The sequence below is a fragment of the Lactuca serriola genome, chromosome 5 (assembly GCF_051521515.1).
Source record: "Lactuca serriola cultivar US96UC23 chromosome 5, Lser_US96UC23_V15, whole genome shotgun sequence".
Classification (NCBI taxonomy): domain Eukaryota; kingdom Viridiplantae; phylum Streptophyta; class Magnoliopsida; order Asterales; family Asteraceae; genus Lactuca; species Lactuca serriola.
This window is the reverse complement of record NC_136412.1, coordinates 302,482,339-302,499,917: the sequence shown is the minus strand read 5'-3', so window position 1 is coordinate 302,499,917 and position 17,579 is coordinate 302,482,339. Positions and strand designations below refer to the sequence as shown.

Genomic DNA, 17,579 nt, shown 5'->3' with positions numbered 1-17,579 from the left:
AATGCATCAGCTATAGAGGGAATAAGAGTTACCATTCAATTAAATTAATGTCTTATCTCATGTGAATAATAATAATAACGGTAACAATAACGATAACGGTAACCATAATAGTAACAAGTAACAGTAACAATAAAATCACAAAAAGTTGTAGACTCTTATATAATAAATTAGACGTATATTCGTGTGTTGCGCAAAAATAAAAATATATAGTTAATTTTTTTTGTATATACATATTGAAAATAATAACTATAATAGAATAATGCTTACACTATGTTTGGTATATAAATTTCTAATTATTTTGAACGATATTATAAAATACATATTTATCATAATTATATCATTCAATAACATCTACCAGCACTTAAATAAAACAAAACATGGTTTTCAATTTAATATTTCAATTTAAATTTATGATTAATAAATAATTTAGAAAATAATTATGTATTGTTTTTTTAAATTTCGATTATGATGGTTAATTGATATATAAAATCGATTTTTAGTTAACACAATGTCATTTTTTTGTTAATTATTAGAAATCACTTATTTGGAAAAGTATTAATTATAATATAAAATACTTTTTATTATTATTTATTTAATTTGATTTGTACTTTCTATATTATAATATTTCGAAAAACTTTCATAAATGGTCCCTATGGTTTCACGAAATCTAAAGTTTCATCCATAACTTTAAAAAACCTCACAGATGGTCCCTATGGTTTCAAAACTTTTAATACTTAGTCCTTGTGGCTCACTCCGTCAGTATTTGTCCGTTAAGTGAAGGACATTTCCGTCATTTCACTACCTATGGACCATTTATGAAGTTTTGCCTTATTAAAAAAAATAAAAAATATAACTATTTAAAAAAGTCTCTCTCTCTCTCCCTCCCTCTCTCTCTCTCTCAATAAATACGTCGTCACCATGGGTTGTTCAACCACAACCACTACTACCTCCGCCACACTCCCTTCTAATCCTCCTCCTTCCGCTCCTCTCTCCAAACTCCACCATCATCGCCGCTCTCTTCTCTTCTTCTTTACCACCACCACCGCTCTTTCCTCCTCCCTCTCTATAGCCTCACCACCACAAAAAAACAACTTGACACCACCATTATTGACTGTGTATTCATGGACTTAAGTATCTGACCCTAGCTACTTTTAAACCCAAACCCTAGGATCAGATCTCGCCCTCTGTACTGATATCGAACCCGTCGGCTGCATCATCCTTGGCTTCTATGACAACCTCGTCCCCATCACCGTTTCCAATTTCAAATCCATGTGCATCGGTTACTACAAAGGAACGTTAATTCATAAGATCTTTCTTGGTTGGTTTTTTATGGCGGGATATCAAGGACGGAGTGATAAAGGAGAAGTAAAGTCGCGAGTAGGTTTTGTTAGAAATAAAGAGAGTATCGACCCTATGGCTTTCCAATTAGGGCATACGAAGGGTGACTTTTATCGTTATTCTTATCGGAATATGATGATGATGACGGTATTAAACTCGATCCGAATTATCATAATGTCGAATTCAAGATCACGACTGGCCCTTGGTTCTTGCCCTGATCTTGATGGTAGAAATATCGTGTTTGGTTCTGTTCTTGAAGGTAACTTTAATTGTCATGGACATTTAATTAAATTAGTGTTTAAAACTATTAATTGGTAAAGGAATTGAACCTCATTTCGTTATTTCAGTATTATGCCATAGAAGTTAAGAATTGGGATTAGAACTTTGATTCAAATTTCCGCTTAGTTTTGCGAAATTTCTATTTGTATCTATGGAATTCAAGTTAGATTGATATACAACTAGATTATGACCCGCGTTAAACGCGGGGAACACATAAATAAAATGCAAATTTATATAGATATTACAAAATAATTATAAAAAAGTAGGGTTATTGGTATTATTGAAATGTGTAGAAATTACACTAAAATAGGTATATATATATATATATATATATATATATATATATATATATATATATATATATATATAGCGTTGAAGGACCTCTTTATAGACAACATTTTTTGTTTTATTAGTTCAATGACCTTGTTTGTCACATATAAGTACCTTCAAACATTTTTTACTTGTGACACGGAAAACAACTATATATAGCAAACCATGCGTGAAAATGGGTCTACACAAGTATAATCCAACATTTAACAATGTACTTTCAAAATACATTGTTATTTTATGGCTATATTGCGAAATATAACTGTTTATTTCAAAAAATAGCAACTTATTTATGTTCCTTCAAAATCAACCACATAAAACCCCCCATATTATTAAATATAAAGAAACTATAACCAATAAATCTGCAACGAAGCTAATCATCTCCCTCCACTTCATCTCTAATATCAGATCTTTTTTTCCTTAATCTGAGTTATTGTTACTATCATCGACAATGTTAAGATTCATTGATGGCTTCTTTTTTATTTTAGGGATAATATGACAAAAATCATTTATCAGGTCCATCATTTATATTTATATCTTCGTTTTTTTGTTGATTTTGATATGCCTTCTTCGGTTTACCACCATCTTTTTTTTTCAAGCTCCTTTTTTTTATGAAATAATTTTTTTTTTGTGAAATTCTTTCTATGGTTTTGAGTATGTGCAGGTATGTTAATTTTTTTTCAAGTAAAGAAAGTAGGGTTTTTCTTCGATGTTGGTTTCTAGGTTTGGTTCTTATTTTTTGTGATTTCTCGTAATCCATTGCGTTTTATTTTCCATATTTATCTACAATCTTTATGTATAGAACACTTTATCCATATAGTCATTCACTATAGAGTTTAATGAAGGAAAAAAGAAACACCCCTTTAGTTTTATTTACTTTGCAAATTATCGAGCCTCCATGCAAAGCTTACAACATAATGAAAAAAACAAAAAACCCTTATGAGGTAAATGTCAATTACGATTCTACCCCTTTTCCTCTTGTAACAATTATCTCACTTCAAAACATCTACTTTTGTGTTTCAGCATATTATTGATAGCATGAAAGATCCAAACATTATTGCATTTTGGTTAATCACAATGCCTCAAATTATGGGAGGATTTAAATATGGTGATGAGGTCAAACATAAAATATGGTGGTAATACAAGGTTCTTCTATTTCTTATTTATTTATTTACTTATTTTTTAATTCAGCTTTATTACGAAATAAAATAGCTTCTTTTGTTGATATTAGTGTTTCTTATTTAGAAAAATATGCGATATGATCAACTTCGTGATGCTATAGCAATGAGAAAACTTGGATGAGCAGGAAGTGAGATAAATTTATAATTTATTAACTTCAATGAAAAGTTAATTAATTATAATTTTGTTATTGAATTTGAAATACAACAGAGATTATATCAATGGATCCTGAACGTGCAATAAATGATCCAGTGCAATAAAAAACATTCCTTACTATAAAGCAAAGAGCAAATTAGGGGCAAAAGTGATGAAGCTCGATCTACCACCATGACGTCAAAATGGGGGGGGGGGGGGGGGGGGTGGGGCGTCAGTATAAACAATTTTTTTTTCATTTATTTTTAGTGATTTACATATTTGGTCCATGTGTTTAGTTGATGTTTTGGTTTTGGTCCTTAAAAGAATCAGGTTGTAGTTTTTGGACCTTGTTTCACTGTTTCATAAAACTTTTATGATTGCCTAAGTTAATAGCCTAACTATTAGTTTTTTTTTTTAAATCACCATTTTGCCTTTGAACCAAAACTAAAAAAATATAGCATAACAACAAAATTTATATTTTTCTTTTTTTTTTTCTTTTTATTTAGAGTAGATTACATTTTTGGTCGTTGAGTATACCTGATTTTTTTTTCAAAAGGTTCTGAGGGGTGTTTTTGTTATTTCAGGGTCAAATGCTGACTCTAGTTGAGTGCACACTTCTATTATACCGTGCATTCTTACCTGTCCATGTATGATACCGATTCTTTTTGAAAAAAGAATACGGGAGCCTATTTTCATCTTTCACAACATGCTTATATTTAACTTTAAAGCTCACATCAATTGTTGAGAAGGTATATTTCTTATTCTTATTCTGTTACTACCGGAGACATAAAAAAACTTTCTAATGATGGCGTTCATGTCTTTTGTACAACTCGTCTGTTATATTATGTGATGTCATCTCTTGTCTTGTCTATTGATTTTTTACAAAGGTATACACACATGTATCATCATAATTTCATTATATATAACATCCAATTTTAACATTGAGTTTATTGTTTTCGAAAATAGGATCATAGTTATCGATTAAAAAGATGGAACCAAGAACCGAACACAACATCAAAAAAAAAAATCAAAAACAACATTATACATCCAAATTATAAGTATTCAACAAAGAACCATACGAATGAGTAAAAACATATAATTTCGAAAAAAATATCAAACTTACAGATTAAAATGATTTAAGGAATAAATACATACATTTATTCGACTAATCAGACTGATGGGAAGGTTGAAGTTTTTTTTGCATTTGTTTTCTACGTGAGAATTATAACATAATGTTTGTGTAAATCGATTATTAAAAAGGTTTGAAATATATATACAAGTCAATATGATGAAAATTAGTAGGTAATCAATTGAAATCTCATTTAAACTTAAAATAGAAGATATAATGCGTGAAAGTGTATTGGTTCATAAAAATATCCGAAACTTTTGAAATTTGAAATCAATAGTTTCTGAGATTTCAACATATAATGTATTTGGAAAGCAATTTTAAATGGAAATAGAGCCTAAATTTAAGGTTTACATTAATAAGGAACCAATTTTGTAGTTGTAAGTTTGGAAAGAATTCAAGTATCATTTTCATTCAATTCCTACATTTAATTTCCTAATATAATGAATTGACTTCTTGTTTGATCAAGGTGACGTAAGCAAATTGATCTAAGGGTGTAAAACCTATAAAGAAAACACAATCAACGGTCCAGATTGTTTTAGATGATGTCATAAGGTTTCTCTTTATTTAGAGATGTGTCCTGAGCATTCACAATGGTTCCTTTTTTTTTTCCATTCATAACCAGGAAAGCTACACATAATTTATTCTTTATTGCTTTTTTTTTCTTTCTAAAATAATGATTTTCACTATAATCATACTACTTGTCTGGACAAAGTTAGAGAGAATATATTTGTAGTGTGTAATCTGGACAAAGTTGAGGTAGAAAAAATGGAGGGTAGAAGATGGGTTGGGGAAGATGTATTGGGCGATTTTTTTAGAGAGAGAGAGGGAGAGACCCTTTTATCAAATAGTTGTATTTTATTTATTTAAATAAAACAAAACTTCATAAATGGTCCCTGAAGTAGTGAAATGACGAAATGTCATTCACTTAACGATCAAATGGACCATCTGTGAGTTTTTTTTTTTTTTTTTTTTTTTTTTTTTTTTTTTTTTTTTTTTTTTTTTAAAGTTAGGAATGAAACTTCAAATTTTATGAAACTACAGGAACCATTTATGAAGTTTTGTCTAATATTTAAACCTTTTTAACTACTTTGAAAAATAGTATATGAATATGTTTTTAACTTTATTTTTTATTTTAATTTATGATTTGTATTTAACATAATATTCAAATTAAAAAATAAGTGTAATAATCATTTTAAAAGTTTACCATAATAACATAGTATTTTACATTTAATATCATATTTTAAATTAATAGATTAAATGTTTAATTTGAAAACTAAAAGGACGTGTAAGTTTCAAACTAATATAAGGATAGAAAAAAATGTCTCATTTATAATATAATATAATATAATATGATATGATGATATATATTTTGGATTTAACATAATATTCAAAATAACAAATAAGTGTAATAATCATTTTAGAAGTTTACCAATAATAAATTGCATTTAATATCATATTTTATATTAATAGATTAACTATATTAAGTTGAAAACTAAAAGGTTATGGAAGTTTTAAATTAATACAGTGATAGAAAAAATATTTTCTTTATAGTATAGTATCATGATATAATATGTTTTTAAGTATATTTTATATTTGGTTTTAACATAATATTCAAATTAACAAATAAATGTATTATAATAATCATTTTAAAAATATACCAATAATAAGATAATATTTTGCTTTTAGTATCATATTTTAAAATAACAAATTAATTATATTAAGTTGAAAAATTGAAAGTTAAGCTACTTTCAAAATAATATGGTGATAGAAAAATGTCTCATTTACAGTGCAATATTATATAGTTTTATATGAATTTTTATTTGATTAACAAAGGCTATAATTATTATTATGTTGTCCTTTTGTAATTTGCATTTATACAAATTAATAATGCATCACAAGTAGAGGGAATAAGAGTTAACATTAAGTTAAATTAACGTTTCATCCCATGTGCATCATCATCATCATAATAATAATAATAATAATAATAATAATAATAATATGATAAAATTGTAAAAAGTTGTAGATATTGTATCATAAACTAGGTGAATATTTGCGCGTTGCGCAAAATAAAACTATATAGTTAAATAGTTTGCATATACATATTGAAAATAATAACTATAAAATAATAACTCTTACACCGTGTCGATATATAAATTTGTAATTATTTTGAACGATATTATAAAGTATACATATATCATAATTATATCATTTAATAACATTTAACTGTGGTTTACATTTAAATAAAACTAAACATTGTTTTTGATTTAGTATTTCAATTTAAAGTTATGATTGATTAATTTAGAAATTACTTATCTATTTATTTTTATTTTTTTTAAATTTTGATCATGATGGTTAATTGATATATAAACCATTATTTTTAAGTTAACACAATGTCATTTTATTTTTTGTTAATTATTAGAAACCAATTATTTGGAAAAAAAATAATTATAATATAAAATAGTTTTTAATATCGTTTATGTACTTTGACATATTGTTCTACATTATAGTATTTAAACCTTTTAACTATGATAAAAAATAGTATATAAATATGTTTTTAAGTTTATTTTATATTTTGCTTTGGATTTAACATAATATTCGATTTAACAAATAAATGTATTGTAATAATCATTCTAAAAATCTACCAAAAATAATATAATATTTTGTATTTAATATCATATTTTAAATTAATAGATTAATTATATTAAGTTGAAAGTTAAAAGATCATAGAAGTTTTAAATTAATATGGTAATAGAAAAAAGTCACATTATGTATAATATGAGATGATATGTTTTTAAGTTCATTTTGATTTATATTTTGGTTTTAACATAATACTTAAATTAACAAATAAGTAATCATTCTAAGGGGGTGTTTGACTAATCTTTTGAGGGGCCAAAAGTTCTTTTTAGAAAAGATAGAATGCAAAAGATGTTTGGTAAAACCATTTTAAAAGTTACTTTTTGATTTTGATTTTTTATATAAGGAAAAGTGACTTTTTGGAAAAATCAGAAAATACTGTTTTTTTGTAACTTTTGACAAAATGACTTTTGGCTCTCAAAAAGATAAGTCAAACATCTCCTAAATGTCTATCAAAAATAAGATAATATTTTTCATTTAATATCATATTATAAATTAATAGATTAATTATATTAAGTTAAAAATTAAAGAGTTATGGAAGTTTCAAATTAATATATTGATACAAAAAATATCTTCTTTATATATAGTATGATGATATGATATTATATGATTATATGATATGTTGTAATAAATTAATAATTGTTAACAAAATTATTATTATATATATATATATATATATATATATATATATATATATATATATATATATATATATATTTTGGAGAATTTGAAGTTGGATTTATGTGTAATAAATAAATAAAGTAGGGAGGAAGGCACGCGGGGAAATCAAGCTCCGAAATCCCAGTTTATGATGGTTTTGGGGAAATCAATGAGGATTTTGCCTTCACTTTCAAACAACTTATATCATCAGCATCACCACCACTCCACCACTCCTCATTTGAACTCAACTGCGCCCACTTTAACTTGTTATATAAATCCAAGCCTCCATCTTCAGAACTAACACACCACATCCCCTTCTTCAATTCCTTTCTAATAACAATTCAAGAAAATGGGTGATATTTCTTGCTCAAATGCTAATGGTACTAATGTCTATTCTCAAAGGAAAAGCTGCTGGTATGAAGAAGAGATCGAAGAGAACTTGAGATGGTGTTTTGCTCTCAACAGGTTTCTTTACTTAATCTTTTTATTAATTCTACTTTTTTATCAATACCATCTTCATTTGCTCTTTTTTTAAACAGTTTGATTTAATTTATAAACTTCTAAACCTTAAACATGTTTCTATTCGGCCTTTTTGCTAAAAGGTTTTGTATGTGTTAAAGCTAGACAAAGATTAGTGGCATACAAGATTCTTGTCCCAGGCCCCTATGATTTTTTATTTTTTTTTCTTTGGTCAAATAATATAATACTATATAAAAAAGCTTATACGTTTATGGGTGCTCAACTTCATTTTAATATTTGGAAGAAAGTCTCTAGCTAGAGTTTAACTTTGCTTTTTGATATTCTTATGCAGTATACTACACACAGGAGCCACTCAGTTCCAGGACATTCAACTTTTGGACACTAAACCCTTCGGGAAGGTACTTAGTATATATACTCCACTTTTACTTTTATTTATTTCTTTTTTCATCAAATCCAAACACAGAATCTTCTTCGATATATATAACAAGTAAATATATTTAATTTTCTCAGGCTCTCGTAATCGATGGAAAGTTGCAAAGTGCAGAGATCGATGAGTTCATCTACCATGAATCTCTTGTTCATCCACCACTTCTACATCACCCCAAGTACAACTCTCTATCCAGTTCTATATAGGAATCATATATATTCAGAATTTTTTTTTTAAAATTAAGTTACTTTATATCATCATATGTAATTTGATCGAATAATTTGTCTAGTCCGAAGACCATATTTGTTATGGGTGGAGGTGAGGGTTCAACTGCAAGGGAACTACTTAGACACAAGACTGTGAACAAAGTTGTCATGTGTGACATTGATGAGGTGACATCCCTTCGTTTCCATCTTTTGCTCTTTCTAACAAGATTATGTAAAATTAATTAACCACATTTATTATGTATATATATACGCACTCAAAACGAAAACTCTTAATTACCATATGAGCAGGAAGTGGTGGAGTTTTGCAAGTCTTATTTGGCAGTAAACACTGAAGCTTTCGGTGATCCAAGACTCGAGCTCATTATCAATGACGCTAGGTTGAATACGTTTGTTTAATTAATCCCATAAAAAGCCCGTATATATAAACCTTTTATCATTTATAATACGATTGAGGATTTATGTTTTAATTACTTTGTAGGGTGGAACTTGAAAAGAGAGACGATAAATATGATGTGATCATAGGAGACTTGGCAGATCCCCTTGAAGGAGGCCCATGTTACCAACTCTACACCAAGACCTTCTATGAACTCACTGTTAAACCACGACTCACGGAGGGTGGCATTTTTGTCACACAGGTAAATTTATTGAAGGATTTAAATATAATTACAAGAAGGATTATTAAAATAATAATCTAACATTTTGTGTAGGCTGGACCAGCTGGTGTATTTAGCCACACAGAAGTTTTCTCTTGTATTTTCAACACTCTAAAGCAGGTTTTTAAATGTAAGTTTTGATGTATGACAATTAATATTGCTTTAACTTTATTTTAAAGATCATATTTCTTCTTTATATTTTATTAATTTGGCACAAATGGTGAACAGATGTGGTGCCATACTCAGCTCACATTCCTTCCTATGCTGACATTTGGGGATGGGTCATGGTAATTTTACTATATGCTTCTATTGTTCGCTAAATTTCTTTGTAGTAATCTTTCTGCCATCGAAGTTAATGATGTTTCTATTAAACTTGACCACAGGCATCAGATTACCCGATAACACTGAGTCCAGATGAATTGGATTTGAGAATGAAGCAAAGGATCAATGGCGAGAATAGATATCTTGATGGCAAAACATTTGTGTCAGCTTCTACCTTGAGCAAAGCAGTTCGAAAATCGTAAGAGCTATAGATGTTTCTTTTCTTTTCTTTTTTTAAAAAAAAAAAAAAAAAAAAAAAAAAAAATCTGTGGTCAGTTTTTTAATTCAATTACTGATATTGTGTTTTCTTGTATGTTTGTAGATTGGATGATGAAACACATGTGTACACAGAGGGTGCAGCAAGATTCATCTATGGGCATGGACACGGTTCAGCTCACAAGCACGATCATCATGCTTGACAAGGGACGGATTTGATGCACGAAAGATGAAGCAAATTCCCTTTAATTTTGATGTTTTATTTGAATTTTCTTTGTTTACCTTTTCTTTGTATTTTGTTTCTTTAATTATGTAGCCACCAATGGTAAATTAATTTCTAAATGTTAATGAACTTCTATGAAAACGGATTCACAACCCGATATGTTTAACTTGTTATGTGAAAATACATTTTATTCATGCATGCATGGTTGATCATTGTGTCTCTAACAAGTAAAACATTAATATTGGCAAGGAAGTTAAAATGCGTGTCACGAACCATTATCGAGCTTTATTAAGGTAATGAACTTGAATCTATCATAAAAAATATTCATTGGCGAAGAATAAATTACACCTACGGAAATTTATTAAAGGTGATTTTTATCGAGCGTGTTTGTGTTGATATATGTTCACAAGAATGGTGGCTATTTTCTTAAGGTCATAAAAAAATTGGTTGTCTTGGACTCTTGGTGATATAATATCTCCCCGTATGGTCATTTTAGGATAAGGGTAGAAAGTAATAATACAATAGGTAACTAATTTGTTGATTAATATTAAACTAGGAAAGAATTCCCGCCTTGCGGGGTTGGATATGCCAAAAAAAATGACACAACAGGAAGATTTTATTAAGTTACATTGATCAGATTACATTAAACATGTATTCTAGTCGACATGTTCATTTTTTTATCACACACTTATAGTTTGCAATCCTTTTGTGGATAGATCCTATCATGAAAGCTATATTATCTTCAGTGGAGAGGTCATCGGTTTTGTAGTCTGGATGTTATTCTTATGATCTTTATGGGATTTCATTCGTTTCAAAAATGAAATCTCTTGGATGATAATCACCTTAGAAAGTTTCTTGGAATGTGGTTTGATAACCATCCATCCGCATCTGTTTGTCAACATCAGTAGTAAATTATTTGCAAAGTAATAACTAAAAATCAACAAAATATAAAAAAGGGCATATCGGTAAATGTTACCTGGGTGATAAGTTCCAACTGCTTAACATAATATTTTCCATGCAACTAACAAACCATACGTCAATCAAGTTCAGGATATAGTTAGTATGGTGCAAATTACATAGATTATGCATTTATTAGGTAATTAATAGATCAACTGATCACTTATTTGGATAATCAATTAGATGAAATCAATTTCTTGGAATAAGGGTTTTAGCTTCGATGCAAGGGAAAAGAGCAAGGAAAAGCCCTATATCTTGAAGTGAAAGAATTCTTTATTTATTGGGCATCGTACCATAATAGAGTGTGGAGATTTGCCGCAATGTGAAATTTTTTGGAAATAGCAACATACTTTTACTATTTTGATGTTTAAAAATCTTTTTTTTTTTCAGTATCATCCATAAAATTATTAAGAATAAATCACACCAATGTTAATAACCTTTTTTTTTTGCTAATTGTATGTATTGATCCTTAATTCCACATATTTACACCTGCTTGCTCTAAAAGATAGGCATATTCCATTATCTACAAAATAATAATGATCTTACTATAAACAAATATAAAAGCATCAAATGTATAACATATTTGTGAAGTGACACAAACCTCAACCATTTTCTATTGATTTTTCATAGGCTGGAAATGTGTTTTCGTGGACATACTTCTGTATTCACCTTCAGTAACTGTCACACTCTAGTAGTAAAAAAAACAATTTATGAAAATAATAAAACATATTTGTTACATGTTTCAAGTTCCAAAATGTAGCAAAATAAAACTTGAAACAACCAATCGGTTTTCCTGCTTCAAGAGCACCCCGACATCCATCGACTTTGGTCCTACCCTGTAACATCCCGATTTCCAGGTATGAGAATTTTCAATAAAAATGCAATTTTTCCCTTGGAACTCGTCGAGTTGATGGATGCAAATCGACGTGTTGAAAGTTTTGGGATACAGATCCTTTTGGACCAACACGACGAGTTGGTGAGGAAAACTCGATGAGGTGGTGGCTGATTAAGAAACCCTAATTTTTAGGGTGTTACACCCTATTTAAAGGCCTTATACCCTTTGGGTGGCCTTCTTACCCGTCTTCCCTGTCCAGAAACCCTAGTCTCGTGATTTCTCTTCCATATTTGTGTATGTGTGAGCTTAAAGAGTGTTTTCTTAGTATTCTTTTGAAGAAGCTTGAAGGTTGAAGTGGTTTGTTTGGAAAAGAGGCTATAGATCCAGGACATTCTCTCGTGTTGCAATCATTTGGAGGTATAAATTTGACACCTTGCTTATCTATAGCTTAGATCTCATTCCTTGAATGTTTATTGTCATATTGGCTCATTTTTGGGTTTGTTCTTGGTTTGAGCTTGTCATGAAGTTATAACTTCAGATCTGGACGTTTTGTGACCTCATTGGGCTTAAAGTTTCAAGCTTTATCTAGATCTAGGCTTCCTTCATGTTCTAAGTCCCTTAATAGGCCTTTTTTTAGTGTTTTAGCCTCTTTGTGTTATGCATTGACGTAAAGTTTGCAACTTTACGTGGTTTTTCAGCTCTTAGGATCCATATCTACATTCTTGAGCGTTAGAAAGGATGAAAAAGGACTGAATGAGTCAAGTTGGGAAAACTCGACGAGTTGTCCTAACAACTCGACGAGTTGGCTCGAGTTTTCCCGCTTTTCTGGATACTATAGGAACTCGACGAGTTGTCCTGATAACTCGTCAAGTTGGCTCGGGTTTTCTCCGTTTCTCTAAGTACTGAAGGAACTCGACTAGTTGGTAGGTGCACTCGACGAGTTGGGTCAGCATGTACTGTTGACCTTTACTGTTGACTTTGACTTTGACCATGGTTGACCAAGTTTGACTTTTAAGGGCATTTTGGTATTTTAAGGTTTTGATGGGTTGGTCATGATGGTTGTAGGCTTTGAGTCATGAGCTGAGATTTGGAGTTAGATCTTATCACTTCAGCTGCTTGTGAGGTAAGTCTTCCTCACTATACTTTCGAGTCGAAGGCACCAAGGCCGGCCCATTGGTTTGATAACCTGATATTGTTGATATGTTGAGTACGTTATAGTTATGCATACTAGTCTTGCTATGCTAGTCTAGTAGATATGTAGGACTACCTGTGAGTTGCCTGTTTATCTGTTTATGATATTATATGTTATATGTCGACATATTGTGTGGGTTGGGTTGAGGTTGTACTGCTTTGTGCTGTAGCCAACAAACCCTAGAGTATGCCAAGATATGAGTTGCGGGTCAGGGAGGGCATGTCAGACTCATAATAAGGACTCACAAGCATTCCAGATACGAGCTGAGGGTCGAGCCAGGCATGCAAGAATCGTACTGAGGGCTTAGTGGTATTCAGTGTGTTGACTGACCAGGACGGGGAGTAAACCAGACATAAGTTGTGGCCTTTTGGAAATCCAGACTTATGTTGTGGGCTCAGGGGTATTCCAGTCTGTAAAGCTGGGGACCCATTGCATATTGTTATTATATTGTGTTATTTGCTATGTATTGGTATTTTGGGGGAAACTCACTAAGCTTTGGGCTTATATTTATTGGATTATGTTTCAGGTACTTTTGATGATCGCGGAAAGGCGAATGCGTGATCGTGCACCTCCTCATGTTTTATCATATGAAATTTTAGTCCCCAAGTCCATGAGAATGAGCCTTGAAGCCTTGTGGCAATTTGGTAATTTGAGTAGGATTAGTATGTTGAGCGTACAGGAGGGTATGCTGAGCATACTAGGGTGCGCCCTAGTACGTTGGGCGTACACATATGTACGCAGGGCATACTCTTTTCAGGAGAAAACCCTAAATTTTTAGGGTTTGGGTGGTATATAAGCATCACTATGGCTCGTTTCACACCACCTTTTCAGCCTCCATACCCTTTGAATCGTCTTTAGCAAACCCTAACCCTTAGTGAGTGTGTTTTGAGCTAAAGAGTGTATTGTTGGTGTGTTCAACGAAGAAGATGTTGCATCAAGGAGCTTGGAAACTTGAAGCAAGGATTGCATCTAGAAGTTTTGCCCTTTTCTCCATCATTCCGAGGTATAAAGTTCATACCTTGATGACCTATTTGCTAGATCTCTTTATTGGGGGTTTTATGCTTCTTTTAGGTCCCAAATGCCCCGTCTTGAGCATGGCATGTTTTAGATGTTTTGGATGTTTTGAGCTGTCCTTTTAGACACTTGGAGGGGTCATTAGTTATAAAAATGAGGTCCCAATGGATAGAAGTGTCTCATGCATCTTGTGGAATGTATTAATGAATTAAGACCATGTATTAAGGACTTTTTGGATGTGTGAAGTCATAAAGTTGGAGACTTTATGACTCTAGGGTGCATTTGGACCATGGATATGAAGTTTGGGCTTAAGTGCTTAAGCCATTAAGCACTTAATGAAGTTATGGGCTTTGGAGGGTACGCCCTGCGTACTCGGTCAGCCACCCCGTAATCAGTCAATGCGAGGCTTGCGTACGTTGAGCGTACCTCCGGAGTACACCCCGCGTACTCATATGGAACAACCAATTTTGAGTAAACTTCGTTAGGTTGACTTAGTGGATTTTTGGAGTTTAACAAAGTTTGACTTTTTCGGGCTATTTTGGGTATTTTTGGGATTTTGATGGAATTGGTCACTTGGTGGATGTAGGCATTGAGTAGAGAGTTGAGATTCGAAGTCGGGCCTTATCAGTTCAGTTCAACTTGTGAGGTGAGTTTTCCTCACTCTACTTGTGGGTCGAAGGCACCAATGTCGCCCCTTGGATTGATATCGTGTTATGCTTGTTTTTGTATTGTTGAGATTTGTTAGATCGGTATCTTGGTTGATGGGATGATGTTATGCTATAATGATCTGTTAGTTCGGTATCCTAGTAGATAGGATGATGTTATGCCTAGTGATTTGTAAGATCTGTTTATTTGTTTGTTGGCTGGTTAATGGTATGCTTATCTGTATTATGTGCACATGTTTGGTCAGTGGTTGAGGCTTCATTGTCGGGGCATTCCAACCCGATGGTTGAGGGCCTAGGGTATTCTATCCCAAGGATGATTGGACCCATAGTATGTTGGCATTCCAACCCGATGGTTGAGGGGCCTGGGGTATTCCAACCTGATTGTTGATTGGACCTGTAGTATGTTGGCATTCCAACCTGATGGTTGAGGGACCTGGGGTATTCCAACCCAATGGTTGATTGGACCCATAATATGTTGTTATTATATATGTGTTATTTGTTGTGTTGGTACTTTGAGGGAAATCATTAAGCTTTGGTCTTATAGTTTTGGGTTACATTTCAGGTACCTCAGATGATCGTGGGAAGGCAAAGGCTTGATCATGCACCTCCTCATGTTATATTTTGTAATTTTGGGAAAAAATCTGATGTTAAACATGTTTTGAAAACTAGAATGTAAATAATTATGATTTTTGGTTGGTTTGAAAAGCTTAATTTTTTATGAAATTTTATGGATGTTATACTTCTCTTCTTTTTTCCTCCTTCAAGATCACGAAAACACACACTAATGGATCAAAATGCTCTCAAATGGATTAGGGTTTGTAAAGGGGGTCGATATGAGGTTAAAGGCTGATGAAAGAAAGAAGTCTTGGGATACAAGGATGTTTAAATAAGGTCTAAACCCTAAAAATTTGGGTTTGGCTCCTGATCAAGTACGCCCAACATACCAGATGTACGCCCATTAAACTCAAGCAGCCCCCAAAATTACAAAATGCCATTATGGTCCAATTTGCAAACAATTCTCGTACCAAGGGGGTAAAAGGTAAATACATGGAAATTGAGATGTTATAATTCTCCCCACTTGACCAAGACTTCATCCTCGAAGTCCTCTGCCGTGAACAACTTAGGTTAATTCTCTTGCATCTCTGTCTCAGGTTCCCAAGTTCATTAAGAACCTTTTCGATCCTGCCACTGAACCTTGACCAAATACACCACTTTGTTGCACAAGGCCTTCATCTTCCAATCCAAAATCGCCATTGGTCTCTCCACATAATTCAAGAGATCATCAACTTGAATATCCTCCAAAGGAACGACCATTGATTCATTAGCCACACAATTATGAAGTTGAGGAACATGGAAGGTGTTGTGAATCTGACCGAGCTCTTCAGGAAAATTCAGCTTGTAAGCTACCTTGATAACCCTGAAAATCACTTGAAATAACCCAATATACCAGGGTCCCAACTTTCCCATCTTCTTGAAGCGTATTACACCCTTCCATGGTGATACCTTCAGCAAAACCATGTCGCCAACTTGGAACTCCAACTCAGATCGACGCTTGTCGGCATAACTCTTCTGCCGACTCTAAGCTGTTTGTAGTCTCTGTCTTATCTGATGAATAAGCTCCATTATCTGAAGGACTACCTCAGTCCTTCCCATGACTCTATAACCAATCTCTCCCTAACAAACTGGGGTACGACCCTTCCTCCTATAGAGGAGCTTGAATGGCGGTGCACTGATCTTGGAGTGATAGTTGTTGTAAGAAAACTCAACTAAGGAAAGTTAGGAGTCCCAACTACCACTGAAATCTATGACACAAGCTCTCAACATGTCCTCAAGTGTTTGAATGGTCCACTCACTCTGACTGTCAGTCTGCGGATGATAAGCAATGCTAAGATGCAACCTCGTGCCCAACTCACTGTGGATCTTCTGATAAAAACAAGAAGTGAAACGAACATCTCGATCAGATAAAACAAAAACTGCAATACCATGCCGAGCAAAAATCTCACACATATAAATCGGCCAATTTTTCAGTCGATGAGCTCTCTCGAATGGCTAGAAAGTGGGCGCTCTTGGTCAGACAGTCCACTATCACCATATCACGTTGAATCCCTTAGCCCTCTGGGGTAACTTAGTGATGAAATCCATAGTATTATGTTCCATTTCCACATAGGACCCTCCAATGGATGCAGCTTTCCATGCGGCCTCTGGTGTCGACCTTGACCATCTGACAGGTCAAGCACCTCTTGACATACCAGGCTATTTCTCTCTTCATACATGATCACCAGTAACTAAGTGTCAAATCCCGATACATCTTGGTGGCTCCAGGGTGCATCGAAAACCTGGACTTGTGTGCCTCCTCCAGTACAGTCCGCCTGATCCCACCAATGTATGGCACGCAAACCCAACCACACAGGGTCAACAATCCAGGACTGTTGATAGAAAACCTATCAATCTCACCTCTGATTCACTCCTTCTTCCATTTCTCTTTCTTGACTCCCTCAGCTTGATCCTCCCTAATCAAATCCAACAATGGCGAATCAATCGGAATCCTCATACATAGGCTCTTAATAGCAGAACTAGCCGTCTTGCAGCTGAAATAATCAATGACCACATTCGCTTTTCCTGGATGATACAGAATCTTGTAGTTATAATCCTTGACCACGTTAAGCCACCTACATTGTCTCATGATCA

General features: G+C 32.6%; 1 protein-coding gene and 1 pseudogene across 1 annotated transcript; both read left to right on the top strand.

The window, feature by feature from the left end:
• The first annotated feature begins 918 nt into the window (after positions 1 to 918).
• LOC145050696 (peptidyl-prolyl cis-trans isomerase CYP28, chloroplastic pseudogene) lies at positions 919 to 3,383 on the top strand (annotated as a pseudogene).
• Positions 3,384 to 7,907: 4,524 nt separating this feature from the next.
• LOC145054781 (thermospermine synthase ACAULIS5-like) lies at positions 7,908 to 10,369 on the top strand. The gene is made up of 10 exons (XM_079003035.1): positions 7,908 to 8,146; positions 8,493 to 8,559; positions 8,672 to 8,766; positions 8,878 to 8,980; positions 9,104 to 9,192; positions 9,294 to 9,450; positions 9,523 to 9,598; positions 9,697 to 9,755; positions 9,852 to 9,988; positions 10,112 to 10,369. The coding sequence occupies exons 1-10, from the start codon at positions 8,031 to 8,033 to the stop codon at positions 10,206 to 10,208; spliced, it is 996 nt and encodes a 331-aa protein (XP_078859161.1). The 5' UTR covers positions 7,908 to 8,030; the 3' UTR covers positions 10,209 to 10,369.
• The last annotated feature ends 7,210 nt before the right edge of the window (positions 10,370 to 17,579 follow it).